The sequence below is a fragment of the Phoenix dactylifera genome, chromosome 3 (assembly GCF_051530095.1).
Source record: "Phoenix dactylifera cultivar Ajwa chromosome 3, Ajwa_hap1_PhDact_Kaust_v1.1, whole genome shotgun sequence".
Lineage (NCBI taxonomy): Eukaryota > Viridiplantae > Streptophyta > Magnoliopsida > Arecales > Arecaceae > Phoenix > Phoenix dactylifera.
In genome coordinates, this window is record NC_143192.1 from 41,896,185 (window position 1) to 41,912,144 (window position 15,960).

The following is a 15,960-nucleotide window of genomic DNA, read 5'->3' on the forward strand; positions in this document are numbered from 1 at the left end:
TGTTCGGCAACCCTCAACCGAACAGATCTGTTCGGCTGCACAGTGCCGAACAGAAGGCTTCTGTCCGGCACTGTTCAGCCGAACAGAAGCCTTTTGTTCGGCGATCCAGTGCCGAACGGAGCACGAACCGTGAAAAAAAAAAATTTCGGAAGAAGCCGGCGAGGTGGTTCCGGGAGAAGCCGGCGAGGTGGTCGGAGATCGGGAGAATGCCGGCGACGAGAGGGAGAAGGGGGAACGGGGGGGTTTTGGGCGTTGGCGAGGTGTTTTGGAGGGGAAGAGCGGGGTGGGGGGGGTTTGGGGGGTGTAGAGAGCAATTTAGGTGAGGGGGTGGGGAGGGTGGGGGGTAATTTAGGAATTTTTAATTTTTTAGGGGTGTCCTTAGCAAATGGGGGGTGTAGAGAGTATTTAATTTTTTTTTAATTTTTGGGGGGTGTCCTGAGCAATAGGGGGGGTGTATATAGAACCACCCCTTCTTTTCTTGTTTTTTTATGATTGAAGGGAAAGCGATGGTGATCGTAAAGTAGGGTCCGGGTTCAAAACAGCCGGCGTAAAATTCTAGCGGACGTGAACGCAGGCGAACCCGCTCAGACCAACTCTGGCTCATATGCACGCGGTCGGATGTTACCTTCAGTCCGGCCCGCTTGTGGGTCGTCGGGTCAAGAGTTTTAGGGAACGCGATCTCATTAGCCGCCAAGAGATGGAATGAGGATGGCCAAGCTCTTCCAGCCGCTGCAGTTCCCACTTTCAATGGATTCACTGCCTACGGCGGAAGTAATAGGGGCTTGGTATGGGTTGAGATCAGCCGTGATAAATTTTCAATATGACAGAATTATTTTAGAGAGAGATTTGCAAATTGCGGTGGCTTGGATCAATGGCAATGGCTCCTCTTAGCATCCCGTACCTCGAAATATTAGAACTATATGTGCCATTTTTTTTCCAAACTTTTCCTATCGCCATATCATGCGGTGGGCAGCTGATCTCATAAGCATAAAGCATTCACTGAGAGTTTTTCCAGTTAGTTTGTGTGAGCATCCATACGGACGTATATTTAGTCTCACATCGATTATTTGCCGAAGAATTTTTGAATACTTATATAGGACTAAAAAACTTCAAAAATAACTTTCGATTAATTTTTCTGGATGAGATTCTAAGTTGTTATAAATGGTATCAAAGTGAACTCGGCTCATAGCTTATGTGGACTAGGAGATACAGAGGATGTATGTGAGGATTTTTATGTATTTCTCTCATAAGATTGTATGTAAGCCATCACTCTTTTTACCAAAAACAGATGGAAGAGCATGTACTTGACCAAATGTTGAAATTATATCAACCATCACGGTGTCTGGCATTAAATTCCTAGCTGCATTTTCTTTATTATTTAGCTCCTCCTAGCTGCTTGAAGATCAGAAGCAAGGACTACCTATTTTTACAAATTGCTTGTGCTAGAAAGACCTACTCCTAAAGAAGCTTGGTTGGCTTGCAGGAGGCTCTCTAAGGACCAAACCCGCCAACCCCTTAGACTAAAACGAAGACAATCTGGTCTCAGCAAGTCGTAAAGGCCTAAGTTGGTGACCAACGGAAGCCATAAAATGAATGGTATAGAGATTGCAAAATTCTTGGGGAAGAAAAGACAAGCATGTCGAAGTTGGTGACCGGCGGAAGCCATAAAATGAATGATATAGAGATTGCAAAATTCTTGGGGAAGAAAAGACAAGCATATCTTGCGCTTTGCGAAGGAACGGAAAGGCAGGCGAGACAGAATGGGTGGGCACTGCTAAAAAAGCCAAGCCTTTTTCAGGAGACTGCTTAATAACATCCGGCATGGAGTATTTATATCTTAGCTACTTAGAGGGCATGTGCTTATGCACATGTACCCCCAACAATTAAAAAGTAAGTATTTGTAAATTTATGAAATCCATGTATAAAGAAAAGGTTTTAGATCAATGAATAAAAATAACTATTGTTTTAATCCATCCAAAATAAATTGTTTATATTCCAGATTTTTTTATTGAAATAATTGGTCAGTAATGATTTATAGAACCGATCACAAATAGTTGAGGGTTATGGTAATGGTATAAAAATCCGGTACTGCATGGAAAAGAAGAAGACTTTATGAAGCAACAACAAGAACATATAATATAATTTTTTTCAGCTTGCATGAGGACGCATATTGCTTGGAGATAACTGTTGAAGCCCTGAACGACATGAGACACTGCTCACTTCGGTTAGGATCAAGGGATAACACGCTTGGTAGTGCATACTGAAGGTGGACACATATTGTTGCAAGGGAGGTGCCTAAAATGAAATAGCCAAAAATTGCCAGTCTTATCTGATGATGTCTTGGAATCAAAGTAAAAGAATTCTTCCGGACAACTCTATCTTCAAGACATCAGGTAGAATTTAGAAATGTGCTTAGAAAAAAAAATTCATGATAGAACAAGGTGGGGTGTCAAACCAACAGTGTGTTACTTGCATGCTAGCCACAATTCTGATAGGTTGTCTATTTAGAGATGGAGTTTCGATTTGTAAGTATTCCATATGATGTAACTTAATCAAAAGGAGCTATCGACAATTGGCTGTTGCAGTAGTCACAGGTTTTAAATTTTCATATAAAGCAGTTCCATTTTCCAGTTTTCTCAAATTTGAATGCCACCCAGTAACAAGCATAGAGGACCACATTAAGCAACAATCAAAAGCCAGTGGACTTCTTTTCTCATATCACTCCCTCATCTTCAGATGAGATTTAAGAGTCATCCTTATGTTAAAAGTAAATTTTGAGAAAACTGCAGTTCTTCTCCATAAATATATGTTTTATGGTTGTTGTTTTCATGCACTTTTCTTTTATTATTGCTGGAGTAAACCTGTACGTACTCTATTCTCTGCTTGAGATATATTTGTCATCGACTGCAATTTTAGGTCTTCAGGATTTCCTCCTTTTCATTTTTTTTTTAATTGGTCTGTTCCATAACATGCAGGGATATGTACAGGTGTCAGACGTGGAGGCAGAAAGAAAGCAGTCGCACTCCCAAAGGGTATTGTTTGTGGGAAGCCCAAGAACCAGAGCATTACACGAATGAAGTTATATAAAGAGACGAAACTTGAGGTCAGTCTCTGAGGGGATAGCTGCTGGTCGTATGTTCGGAGGACTGAGGGTGCTTAATTCTTACTGGGTTAACGAGGTTAGATGACTCAACCCAACAAAATGTCACAGAATTAATATCCGTTACCATTTTATTTTATGCATCTGTCCTTGTATTTTGGGCTAAAGTAATGCATGTACCTCATTTCTCTTTAATCCTTGAAGGATGGAACCTATAAATATTTTATTTTATAAGCAGTTTTACTCCGTGGACTGGCGAGAAATACCGGGGTCTCCGTGGCAAAGGCCACATGCATCACAACGGGAGGCCATCTCGTAGGGCAACCTGGAAGAGGAACCACACGATGTCACTCCGCCGAAAGTTTGGGCTGCATTTTGGTAGGCATTTGTGGTTTTTATTAGCTTCAATCTCATCAAATTTGTGTCCCAATTCAGGATTTTACCCAAAAAAAAGTTAAACAAAAGATATTATTTAGGTTTCTTGGCCTTGTACAAGTACCCAAGGTCTACCGGTGCATAGCCGATATGGGGGCTATAAGCATGTCCGCACGGATTCTCACATATTTTCTTACTTAAGCTCTAGCATTCTCGTCACGTTAAAAATCTAAATCTATTCAAAATCTAATCACGAGCACCACGATTAATCTATGGTTAGCCTTCATGAATCGGTGTTACAATGTCTCCTAATTCATATAGGCTATGGGTCAAGTCCACTCTGATATCATTTGTCACAATCCAGAATTTCACCCAAAAAAGCCAGACGGAAGGTGTTATTTAGGTTCTTTAGTCCTGTACAAATACCAAGATCTATGCAATGCATAATCAATAAGAAACTAAACACGCATCCATACAGATCCTCATACTTTGTTCAACTATTGCAAGCGTCAAAAATTATGTATCCAAGAGTTAGTATGCCTTGTCTGATGCACTGTTGTGGTGGTGCTTTGCTGGAATCATACATTTGGTTCAATCTTTATTGTAATTAACATCTCAGTGGCTACCATACCTTGCCAAAGGCTGAAAATTTAACAATATCAGTATCTCGAATACGAATAAAGGCTATACCTTTATTATATACTATATTATTTTATTGGTTGAGAACTGTGCCACAGAAAAAGTAAAAAAATAACGATTTTTTATAATTATTGGTACGTTACTGAAAATATTTAATTATTTATGTATATGGCACGAGCATGACGATTGCATTTTTATTTTCCCTGCATTTATATTATGATTTATGTTTTGCGTTATCATCAACTTCAAGGACAATGCTTCCTTGAAGGAATTTTGGTGCCTTTCTTCCTATGCGTGCGTTACAGTGGAGAATGCTTGTTTTTAGTTTTGGGCAATTGCTAAGGCATATTATAATTTTCATCAATGTGTGTTTCCTTCAGAACGGCCACTAACGGTGTTCCCAGTTTTAGCAGACAAGCATCAATGGAAACAAAGTGCTAACCCCTATCCGATAATTCCTTGTACCGTAACATCCAGCTTCCAATGACTTTCAAGTGCCGTCGCTTTTGGACTATAATAATTGCCTGGATACCAACTAACATTTAGAGATGCCCCACCTCACATTGAAACCAAAATCTCCGGTTCCCAAGCAGGGGTATGAGCATTGGGCAAACCCCACTTCAACAATGCAGCCGCATCATCAAACTACTACAATCTTTTGCAAAAGTTCGAGACTGTATTCCGGTTTAACCTTTGGTTCCATAAAGGATGTACCATGAAATGTTAGTAGATTAAATCTGGGTAGTTGTTTCCTCTGCCTATTTCCTCTTTGACCTACATACCATTTCTTCTTGTACTTCGAATATTGCTGAGTATCATGGACATGAGCCATTGTCATAACAGCCTAGAAGGATCTTCCAGATGGAAATTAAATGCCGATAAGTGGTATACAACCAAAAACCCGTTAAAATTCAATCTAAGAAAGGAAAAAAAAAATACACTGGAATGCTCTGAGATGTGCAACATATCACAAATGGGAATTCTACTTCCCTGTTTATTAATTCATCCATTCAGAAACTATAACTATTCACATACACCACATGCCTGCAAAGCATGCAACATCCATCGACCAAAAAAAAAAGAATGGTCATCAAGACTGCTATATGATGAAGATATCAAGGTAGGAGTAGGCACACTGGACATATGAAAAAAAACCTAGACCATGTGATGAAGCTTAGTTGGAACCATCTGCAAAGGCACCTCTAAGCTGCTTGGAGCCATGAGCAGGAGTCAAATTATCCGAGGCAGCCCTTTTTGGTCTCAACTGCATAATAGATAAAGCATGAGAAATTAAGGACACAGAGCAGATGTAGAAATGTGCTTAAAGAATATCTAAGATGTAGCTTCACCTTTTCCTCTGGCTTCTGATAGAATTGTCTCAAAAGGATATTTCTGGTTTCAGTTGATATGACTACAAAGAGGGACAAAAAAGGCTGTTAAAACTGTTAAAATGGGAAATATCTGCTCAGTAATACAACATGACATCAATATTATGCCTCAAATTTCAGAGATCATGATGAAATTCAAAGCTCTGACGCTAACAGCGACGTAGTAATTTTTAAATATTAGAGAATTGTTGTAAACATGTGAGCATGCAACAAAATTGAGTTCTATTGACATATGTGAGTGTTGGGATAGGATAGCTGGATATGCACTGATCCAGGCAGAAGAAGATTGAAACTGGAAGGAAGATATTGGAGATAGTCTTTCACAAGGCTTAGCTCAGCAAAACTAGGCAGTCTGCCCAACTCATGCTGCTTGACTGTGCTCAGGTAGGTTAGCATATGTAAAATGCAATTATATTCTCATTATTTAGTGCTCTGTCAAACTAGAATGTCCTAGTTATGTTGACCTTATGTAACATAAGATCTCAGAATGAATGAAGATTTGCAAGTCAATGTGCCCAGAAGAATAGGGATGAGTTTAGTATATCCAAATATGGATAACAATAAGAAAACACGAGGTTGCTCCAGTCAATGTTTCTGAATCCAAGCAATTGTTTAAAAGCCGCAAGAAGGAGAGAAGCCAGTCCTGGATGGGGAACAATGTCTCTGAAAAACAAGGATCCTGATCTACATATGGATGACCTCTTTTAATATCTGAAACCTACATTAGCAAATCCCTACCCTTTTTCCCTTCTGTCCTAATCAGAAATAACAATATGAAGATGAATAAAGTATTGGAAATAGGAGCAGTATCTAACTCCTAGACTGACGAAATGCTACAATTTCGATTAATGGCTATTTCTTTATTGCTAGAAAGAGGAACATGCAGCTTAGCTGAAATATCTCTCAGAGCTATGTTGGAGGACATGGATACTATCCAAATACCTGATAAAAATATCTACATGGGCACAAAAGTTTGAATCTCCACTTTTTTGCAGGTCCACTGCCCAACCTTGTCACCTTTCCACTGCCTAGTCAAATGTTGGAGAGTAATGCAATTCCAAATGGTGGATAACATATGATGGAACATGTGCTTGGAAGATATATATTCCCATAGAGAACTTTTAGTTAAGGCACTGATATAGGAGAGTAAGTACAGAATACTTAGAACACTAGTTTGGGGCATGTGAAGTGCACGTGAATTATTTATGAATAAATAAATTATAATGTAATCTAATCCGTCATCATTAGACTAATACTACATCCAAGTAATGTTGAACAACATTTCCTCCAGAAACTGGCATGGGATAGAATTTCCATCTTCCTACCTCTGGAAAATCAAACCTTGCTCTTCATGTACGTACTTGCAACCTCGGGGGTAAGTATGTGATCAGTTAAAAAGATTTTTTGGATCGTGTATACCGTGGGAGAGCAAAAATTCATAGCAGTTCCCAAGGCAAGGAAATGCAGATAAATAAACAGTATGCTCCGCTACAGCCAGTGTTGCGACTGGATCGGCGGAATAGACAAAAGCCACTGCTGAAGCTTTGGCTTGGTCAGCTGGATTAACGACTGAATCTAGACCTGGATCTACTCATGCTAGCTTTGGATCTTCCATACATATCTGGCTACTTGTTTCGGTGGCTACGGAAGCAAGCTAGGGATGCTACTGGATGTGCTGATACTACTACCGCATATGCTGCTGACTAAGAAGCTAGCCTTTGCATGATTGGGCGATGGGGGTGTCGTCTCATCTACGTACTGATGGTACTTTTCATCAGACATGCCCCTTGCTATACCTTGTTTGCATACGAAATTGATTCTCGAGGTTTAGCTTAACAATGTCTTGGTTGGAGCTATGGGGTATACCTATATCTTTATATACGGCAATTCCGCGCTAAAGCCCTTTCTTAAGGCAGTTCAATCGCTTTGACATGAGCCCACAGTGCCAATGGTGAAGGAGCTTTCAATCGAAAGCGCATAAATTCTGGCACGATCCTATGTGAAGCTGATTTTCTGTCCAACCATTTCAACTTCAAACTTCTTGAATTAAGGAAGGAATAGAACTTGGGGCAACCTATCACTCATCAAAAACTGGTTCTATGGCCGATCGACGTAACTGATCTGGGAGTGCCAAAGAAGGAAAATTCAGACTCCGATTCGGAAGTAGCGAATGCCTCGCTCGCCAAGCCCAAACTTTCTTAGATTGAGAAAAGGAATGAAGAAGAATGCTAATATGCTAAAGGTATCTAGATTGAGAAAAGGAATGAAGCTAGTTTGGGAGTAAGCCATATCAGAGGAGCTTTTTGTTCTCATTACAGCTGACAGTAATGGTTCAGTATATCAAAAGTTAACTACATGGTAATATACTAACCCTTTCTACCAAAAAAGAAGCTTCTGTTAAATGAAAGGCTGTGCTAAAAAAGACTGGTACATTATGTATTCAAGGGGAAAACCATAGAGCATCCGGTATTACTCTCAGAAACAATCACAAAAAGATCCAGAACTGCAGCTAAGAGGTGAGAATCCACGTGGCAAAGGCTAGGGCAATTAAGTAGGTCTCATACATCTTCACAGAGAAAGCAGAACATCTGCATAAAGTCAGGTTCAATAATAGATAGTCTTCTTTTTGCAGATGCAAATTATTAAGAATAATATCCTGCAGGTTGTTAATAATGGATTCAGATAGTTTAATCTCAGTTTTTAATGGCGAGATAACATACTCGCGCAAAAGGAAACAACCCAGTGGACTGGCTTGACAATTGGGAAGAGAGGCTGCCAAAAAGCTGAGGAGGAATGCAAATTTTTTTTAGGATTTTCAGGACCTTGATGCTGAAGGCAACTCAATCATGCATTTTTAAGCAAAAAAAAAAAAAGAAGTCTTTTTTCTTTAAAGAAGAATTTTTCCCTTGTTAGTTCCATGTGGGGAGTACGAACCCTTGAGCCAGATGGGTTAATTGAGACAGATTTGCATCTAATTGTTGAAGCATGAATCATCTGAACATAGACTACTTTGGACAGTTAGCATGTTTGCAATCCTCCCTCCCCCCCCCCCCCCCCCAAAAAAAAAAAAAACAAATAATAGGTGCTTCAATAAAAGCACTTGTATCCTATTGTATCTTTTTTTTTTTTTTTGGAATCAAAGACAAGGGCAATTAGATATTTTACATGTCATGGTGGTTGAGATATATAAGCAATTGCATGATTTTTTTTCTAAATAGATAGGATCTAAAATCAATTTTTGCAGCAATGTCTCAAAACAAGAGCCACTAATAGCTAATTCTCTGAGAAGATCATTGAAATTACCTTGATTAGGCGGGGGAAGAGTCCTGCTATGAGTAGGATGATACGTGACAGGCGTGAGTTTCTGAAAATATACATGAAATTGTTACAGAAAAACACAAAAAGAAAATTCTTTGAACGGTTGTGCAAAAAATTTAATCTCTAAGTCTAGCAACAAAAGTTACAGATCAACAGCCAAGTATGTGAATAATGTGCACAAGAATGACTAACAGCCCCTTCAGTACACCCTACATGCAATTAAAGAAATTGTTAATATCATTATGTGGGATGACGACCGACAAGTCAGGAATGTCCACTGTATGGAACTAAACTTGGAAACATCTTGACTAGAAAATTGCTTCCATTAACATACATAGCATTGGATATCAGAAAATATGAACAGTAACACCCTAAAAGAGCCATTCCTTGCTCATTTCCCACTTCAGTCCACGTTAAAATTAATAATGGCATAACCAGGATGCCCTAAACAATTGGTCTCTATCAACATATAAAGTTCCCCTGTATCCAAACACCATAACAATGGTTAAAAATCATAGAAAAACCCACATGCCATGTCAGTTTCATTCCTTCTCTAAATCATTTCTTAACTTTCTTCCTATTAGATTCAGCATTTTAATAGATTCAATTAATGAAGACTCCTTATTTCTCTTCCCCATCATCTACTTAATTCTCTTTTTCTTCTGTTGTCCAACTGGTGAAACCACCGCCCCCCTCCCCACCTCCTAGAAAATCTAGGGCTCGTTTGGTTCACGGAAAAAGAAGGGGGGGAAGTGTGGTCAACGGAAAAGTAATGAGATGCCTCTTGTTTGGTTGGAGTTTTCAAAGGAAAGAGATGGAAAAATTATATTCCCATGGAAATATGATTCCCATGTTTCATGGAAAAGTTTTTTCCATGAGAAACATGGAAAAATTACTTTCCCATGGGCCGGAAATCGCTCTATTTTTATTTTTTTTCCCAAAAAATCCTTCAGCATTAAATAGGCATTAAAGACCTAATTTTTATTAAGAGTATAATAGGAATTACACATAACTTTTCTAAAAAAATAGATGGTCAACCAAACATAAGCACTCTGCAAATCTGTCACTTTCCTATTATCAACCAAACATGCCAAAAGTACTTTTCTAGACATTTTCTTCCTAGAAATCTGCTTCCTAGGAATCATATTCTTAGGAGTAGATATAATTTGATCGTTATGAACCAATCCAAAATCGTTGTGGACCGAACCAATCATTAGTTCCCAACCATGGGTCGAATGAAATCCGATCCATAAATCAGCAACTAAAAGAATCAAAAAAATGCTTCCCGCGAACCAAACGAGCCCCTATAGTTTTTTAAGTTCTCTCATTCATTTGAATTTTTTTATAAAAATTATATTATATGATTTTTGTTTTCAATTTTCTCACTCTTTTAAACTTAATTTTTTATTTACTCTTTATTCAATGCTCTAAGTACCATTATTTTTTTTATTCTTAACACTTCAATATGGCAAGATATTTTATTTTATTTATTCTCTAATTTTTATTTCAATTCTTAATATTGGTGTTTTTGTTGTAGTTACAATTACTATTTTCTGTTAGATTTCCTCCTCCTCCCCCTACATAGCGGGGCATATTGCTTGTATTTAATTAATGCCGTGCCTGATCCATGAAACCAGGCATTTAGTCATCTAAACTCAATTACATGTTTTTTTTTTTTTTTTTTTGGTCAAAAATAGGAGGAGAGGGGGAGGGACCAGCCCACCCGCGTAGCAGCCCCATTACTGGGCCCCCCTTCCACCAGGGAATGTTCGATACAGGTCGCAGGTTTCGCGTGCCTTCCCCGACCCGTGGGCTCACCCCACTGGGTTCACCGCCTCACGTGTGGGTACGTCACCCCAGCGCCACCTTGGTACAAGTGGAAGGAAAGCATAACCGCCAACAAGCCAGCCGGGCGTGGGGCATCCGGTCCCCTAATTTAATCGACGCCCGCGCGTTTCGAACCCGGGCAACTTGAGCGGAATTATCGCCCCCTTACCACCAGGCTACTACCTTGGTGGCAACTCAATTACATGTTCAAAATCAACTTCTATTGCTATCTGTTACATCATATATGCTTATGCCTAGTGTCCACATAACTTGAGCTGTTCTAGGATTGAAACCACTTAAGCTGAACTTCTACCATCATGTCCATCAAGATGATGGTTTTGCCTCACCTAGTCATATATAAAATGACGATTTTAAGTGCTCTAACAATTTCTAATAGTACACTACTTGATGCTCAAAACAGACACATTAAACTAAATAATGACTAAGTAGAAGAAAAAGAGTTTTTACCACAAAAAATTACCTTCCAAAGCCCAAGTGACTGGTGTTCTTGCAAAAGGAAACAAGTCACACAACATTGAGCAATGTCATTTACTCATATGGAATCTTCTATTGGCTAACTCACTTAACCTATGGGCAGCATAATGTAATGAAACTAAAGGGCAATATACTTTCCATTGGCTCAGTGCTAGTAGTATTGCCATTGACTGCACCTATACTTCAAATGTTACCTTGGTTTTCTCTATGTTACTCATGTTTTGCTTCTCTAGATCCGTCCAATTAACTTGAATTCTCGATTCAACAGCATCTGATGATTCGCCCTTAAAGCAGTCAATGCAGCTAAAATTTTAGTTGCTAAGAGTAGTGGCATTATTCATTTCATTGCCAGAAGGGTTTTACCTGGCACCTTGAAAATGAGAAGCTAATTTAACACTTCATCTGTTCTAACTATAAGACCATTTAGTTCTAATGGCTTATCTAAGAACTAAGACTAATCTCATTCACCAACTATTCCTATTAAGCACAATCTTTTGCAGTGTTAAGCGACATTAGCGATTGGTGTCTAGATTTCTCAAGGAATTTCAACTGAGAAACTTCAAGAAAACTTACGTGGGCCATATTAATATCTTTTTTTTTTCTAAACATGCAAAGATGTACGATCATATATAGTTAGTTGGCCCTATAGTTCTCTAGTTTGATAAAACTATTAATCACTTTGCAAAACGTTGAGTGAGAATTAATGACTTTCACATAGAAGTAATAACATTGACATGAATGGTGATGACATGATAGTTGGATTGTTTGGTGCTAAGGACTATGATGAAGGGTTCAAGTGTCCAACAAATCAAGAAACCCACATTAATAGTCCTCCAGTGTTACTATAAGCATTTTCTGAATGCACTCTCGCTACTCGAACCATGTAAGCATAGGTATTCCTCTCCTCATTCTAGACCCTCTAATATGAATTCAAGCAACTCTCCTTACGAAGACTCCTCATATTTTTGTTGTGCACACACATACCATCTCATTTGGTTCTCTATCACTTTGTCCTTAATCATGCAACCACACAGCACCTTTAAATCACTGTTATCCAGGCACTTTAAAATCTGGGTTTTTGAATGTGTCAGGTTGCAACGACAGCTAGATTCTTCATGATACTTTTTGACAAGCACCGTGAAAGTATTTTTCAATCCTAAAAGGGCTCTAATCTTGCTTATTATGTCTCTCAAGACTCTTCCAACAAACTTTGCTCAAGAAGGAACTCATAATCAACCTAAAACTCCAAGTACATTCAAAACTTCAAAAATAACAACCAAAAAGGTAAGTAAAGGCATCATAATTTAGGAGTCAAAAGACCCTAAATATGACACCTAGGTACTTTCTAATGACTCTTAAAGTTCTTTAAAATGTTCGCTTAAGGAGTTTGGAGAGCAAGCAAGCTCTTTAGCTGGATCAAATCCAAATTGTTGCATGCTCTTGACACTAATATCTCATGGACTTGATCCTAATGAAATCTCGAGGGGTGTGAGATCTGGGCTGTTTACTAACATTCCCAAATCATAGCTTTATGAGACCAAAGACAACAGATGGTGAGATCATTATCAAAGTAAGCCTAGGCATTACTATTAGCATAGGCTGTACTCATTTAGTAACAAGCAGAAATCATATTCGAAGCGGCACACAAGAGAAAACCCCATGATAAGGATGCGCGCCACATAAAAGCAGCATAGAAGGAGAAGTTTCCATGTCCACATTTTGCATAGAGCAATTCTTGTGGAAGATAGTAAACAATGGTTGGGGGCTGATGTATACATATCAAAACACACACGCACGCATGCTTACATGCAGCCATGTTCAGCTTTACCAGAAAAGCAAAAATTATCAGTACTAGCTGAAAGGAATCTAAATAAGAAAATTTTTTGGTGATTCGGTTGATCGAACATTTGTTTGTTCCAGCACTCGTTTATTTGTTCCTCAACCTTTTTCTTCTCTGATTGAAGCTCAATATGCAATTTCTAATTATTCTTCCAAAACATAATATAATTTCTACCTGCAAAGTACAAATAAATCTGAATCCAAGAGGAAAGCTTCTTCAATCGAATCCAAATCGGTTCCGACTAACCTTCACGGCCGGCTAAAGGTTTTCTAGTAGAACCTCACAAGATTTGCCAAAAAGGTTTAAAACAGAGCCCCAAATAAAGAATTTGATGCAACACAGCAATCTTGAAACGGTTCGATAGAGAGGAAGAACTTACGGAAACAATCCGGATCAAATAGAGAAAGAAGTCTAGAAAAAAGATGACAGAGGGAAACAATCCTGATCAAATAGAGAGGAAGGGCTTACGGAAGGCTGGGCAGAAGGATCGGCGGGTCGGAGTTGGCTGAAGTTGTGAGGATTGTAGGAGGGCCAGTCGCCAAGCAGAGACCCCATCTGCGATTCTTCAACGGCAGCACCCTTTAACTTCGCTCAGGCGATATAGGCCTTTTGAGAACTAATGGGGCTTGGCACTGGGAGCAGAAACGAGGTCCTCTCTCTCTCTCTCTCTCGCTCGCTCGCGCTCGAGTTTTTAGTCCTTCTACTCGTCCTTTCGGCTTTCGCCCACAGAGGAGAAAACTCTCTCCCTCCAAGAACTCTTTTATAAAGGGGAAAGATGAGACCTGAGAGGGAAAGAAGGGACCAGATGAAACTAAGGACAGCCATGCGGTTTTCTCGTGATTAGTTATGGATCTATTTGCACCAATTTTGAAGAACGGAGAAAGACCTCAGGCGGGCCTCACCCACGCTGTCTTTCCTGGATGTCATATTAGTGGATGGGTGTGATCTTGCGTGTCCAAAAACTAGTGCGTCAAAGTACGCACTTCTTCGTGTTTACCATCACTCGGTCTTTTTATTTTTTTTGTGAGAAAGAATCAACCGTTCGATCGCATCTTGCACAGCTATCGGAATACTCCAATCTTCCTCTTCATCCGCTGCACAAATCTCGAAGCGGACTTTTCGGGATCCAACGGTTTATTTTGCCAAATTATTGGTGCAGCACTGGATGGGTTATTATATATTTTTTTTTCCCCAAGGGTTACCATAAAACGCAGAAAAGCGTGAAAAGAAATCATTCAGCTGCCTTGCACCGGCGCACATCGGCTTGCCATTGTGAATGATGTGTCAATATTTTATTAGAGCTCGATGTCCTTGCTATTATAAATGTCAATATTTTATTAGAAGGCAATCGATTGGGGCATATATATTAATTGATGCTTTCGAGGTGTTTATTAGAATTATTGCTCTCCATAAATTATTCATAATGAATCATATTTCTAATGTATCGCTTGGGTATATTTAAATATAGCTTTTCAGCCACGAACTGGGACAAAGGAAATCCTGATCAAAATCAAGACCTTCAAGAAAAATTCTAAAATCCCTTTGTCCTGACTCTCACCGCTCCTCTATAAATTAAGATTTAGTCTGAAGCACAAACGATAACAGAGCATTCAAAGGGCCGTGGCACAAAGATAGCCCCAACTCCATTAGTGGCTTGGCCTACGTTCGTTAAGATGGATATTGTTTTTGAAAAGAATTAACATGGATAGTGACCATGGCACATTGTTAGTTAAAGAACTTATAACGCCTAATTGGATGTGGAATGGAGATTTGTTGGCTTCTTTGTTCTCAGTTGATATGATGACACAGATTTGCACTATTCCTATTGCACAGGGTCTTTGGTGTGATCGTAGAAGTGTATCCAATTCTTAAGCAGCCAAATGCATCGTTTGTGAACACCTCCTTTAAATGGATTTGGAAGTCAGATGTGCCAATGAGAGTCAAAAACATTTTGGTGGAAGCTATTGTGGAGAAGGTTGCCTTGTAAGGAGCAGCTATGTATACTCTTCCCCTAGAGCATCAGTTCTGTGATCTATGTACCACTGCGGTAGAGGATTGCCATCATGTGATGCTGAGATGTTCCTTTGCAAAAGCCTGATGGCAGCAACTCACTGTCATAACTGGGGTCAGGTTTCACCCTAATTCTTTGCCGGAATTGGAGCAAGCTCTCTGCAACCAGGCAGAGAAAGGGTTGAGACACCTCATGGCATGTCTTGCCTGGTTCCTCTGGAGGGCCCGCAATGAACGGATATTTCAACATTCCTCTACAACTCCTAACCAATTGGTAATGAAAGCTATATAAGGCTCGTTTGGTTTGCGAAAAAAGAAGAGGAAAAAGTGGTCAACGAGAAAGTAATAAAATGCCTCTTGTTTGGTTGGAGTTTTTAAAAAAGAGAGACAGAAAAGTTGCATTCCCATGAGAATATGCTTCTCACATTTCATGGAAAAGTCTTTCCCATGAAAAACATAGAAAAGTTACTCTATTTTTATTTTTTTCCAAAAAAGCCCTTCAGCATTAAAGAGTCATTAAATATCTAATTTTTATTAAGGGTATAATAGAAATTATACATAATTTTTCTAGGAAAATGGATGGTCAACCAAACATAAGCAATTTGGAAATTTGTCACTTTTCCATGGTCAACCAAATATGCCAAAGGTAATTTTCTATGCATCTTCTTCCTAGAAATATGCTTTACAGGAATCATATTTTTAGAAAGGAAAATGCTTTCCGCGAACCAAACGAGCCCATATTTATTATCAAATCATGCTCAATTTGGGGCACCATGTTCAGCTGGAGAACCGATCATGGCACTGGAAAGCTTTTAACTCTTATCAAGGAGCAACCAGGTCCCTCAAGCTTGTGCGTTGGCCTCCTCCTCCCATGGGAGTTCTCAAACTGAATTTCGTGTTGGATAAATTGAAATATTTAAATAAAAGAGGGAGAGAGAAGAAATGAGAGGAATGGCCATCGGATGTGT

General features: G+C 39.2%; 1 protein-coding gene across 1 annotated transcript; it reads right to left on the reverse strand.

Annotated features, from left to right (window-relative positions):
* Positions 1-5,079: 5,079 nt before the first annotated feature.
* LOC103718489 (DET1- and DDB1-associated protein 1) lies at positions 5,080-13,737 on the reverse strand. Its single transcript, XM_008807343.5, has 4 exons — positions 13,451-13,737; positions 8,806-8,866; positions 5,464-5,525; positions 5,080-5,378 (listed from the first exon to the last, which is right to left on the reverse strand). The coding sequence occupies exons 1-4, from the start codon at positions 13,535-13,537 to the stop codon at positions 5,289-5,291; spliced, it is 300 nt and encodes a 99-aa protein (XP_008805565.1). The 5' UTR covers positions 13,538-13,737; the 3' UTR covers positions 5,080-5,288.
* Positions 13,738-15,960: the final 2,223 nt, after the last annotated feature.

Coding starts and splice junctions, on each gene's coding strand:
- LOC103718489 (XM_008807343.5), bottom strand. CDS start 13,537: ATGGGGTCTCTGCTTGGCGACTGGCCCTCCTACAATCCTCACAACTTC. Junction 8,867..13,450: donor ATCCTTCTGCCCAGCCTTCC/GTAAGCCCTTCC, acceptor GTATATTTTCAG/AAACTCACGCCTGTCACGTA. Junction 5,526..8,805: donor TCTTCCCCCGCCTAATCAAG/GTAATTTCAATG, acceptor CCCTCTTTGTAG/TCATATCAACTGAAACCAGA.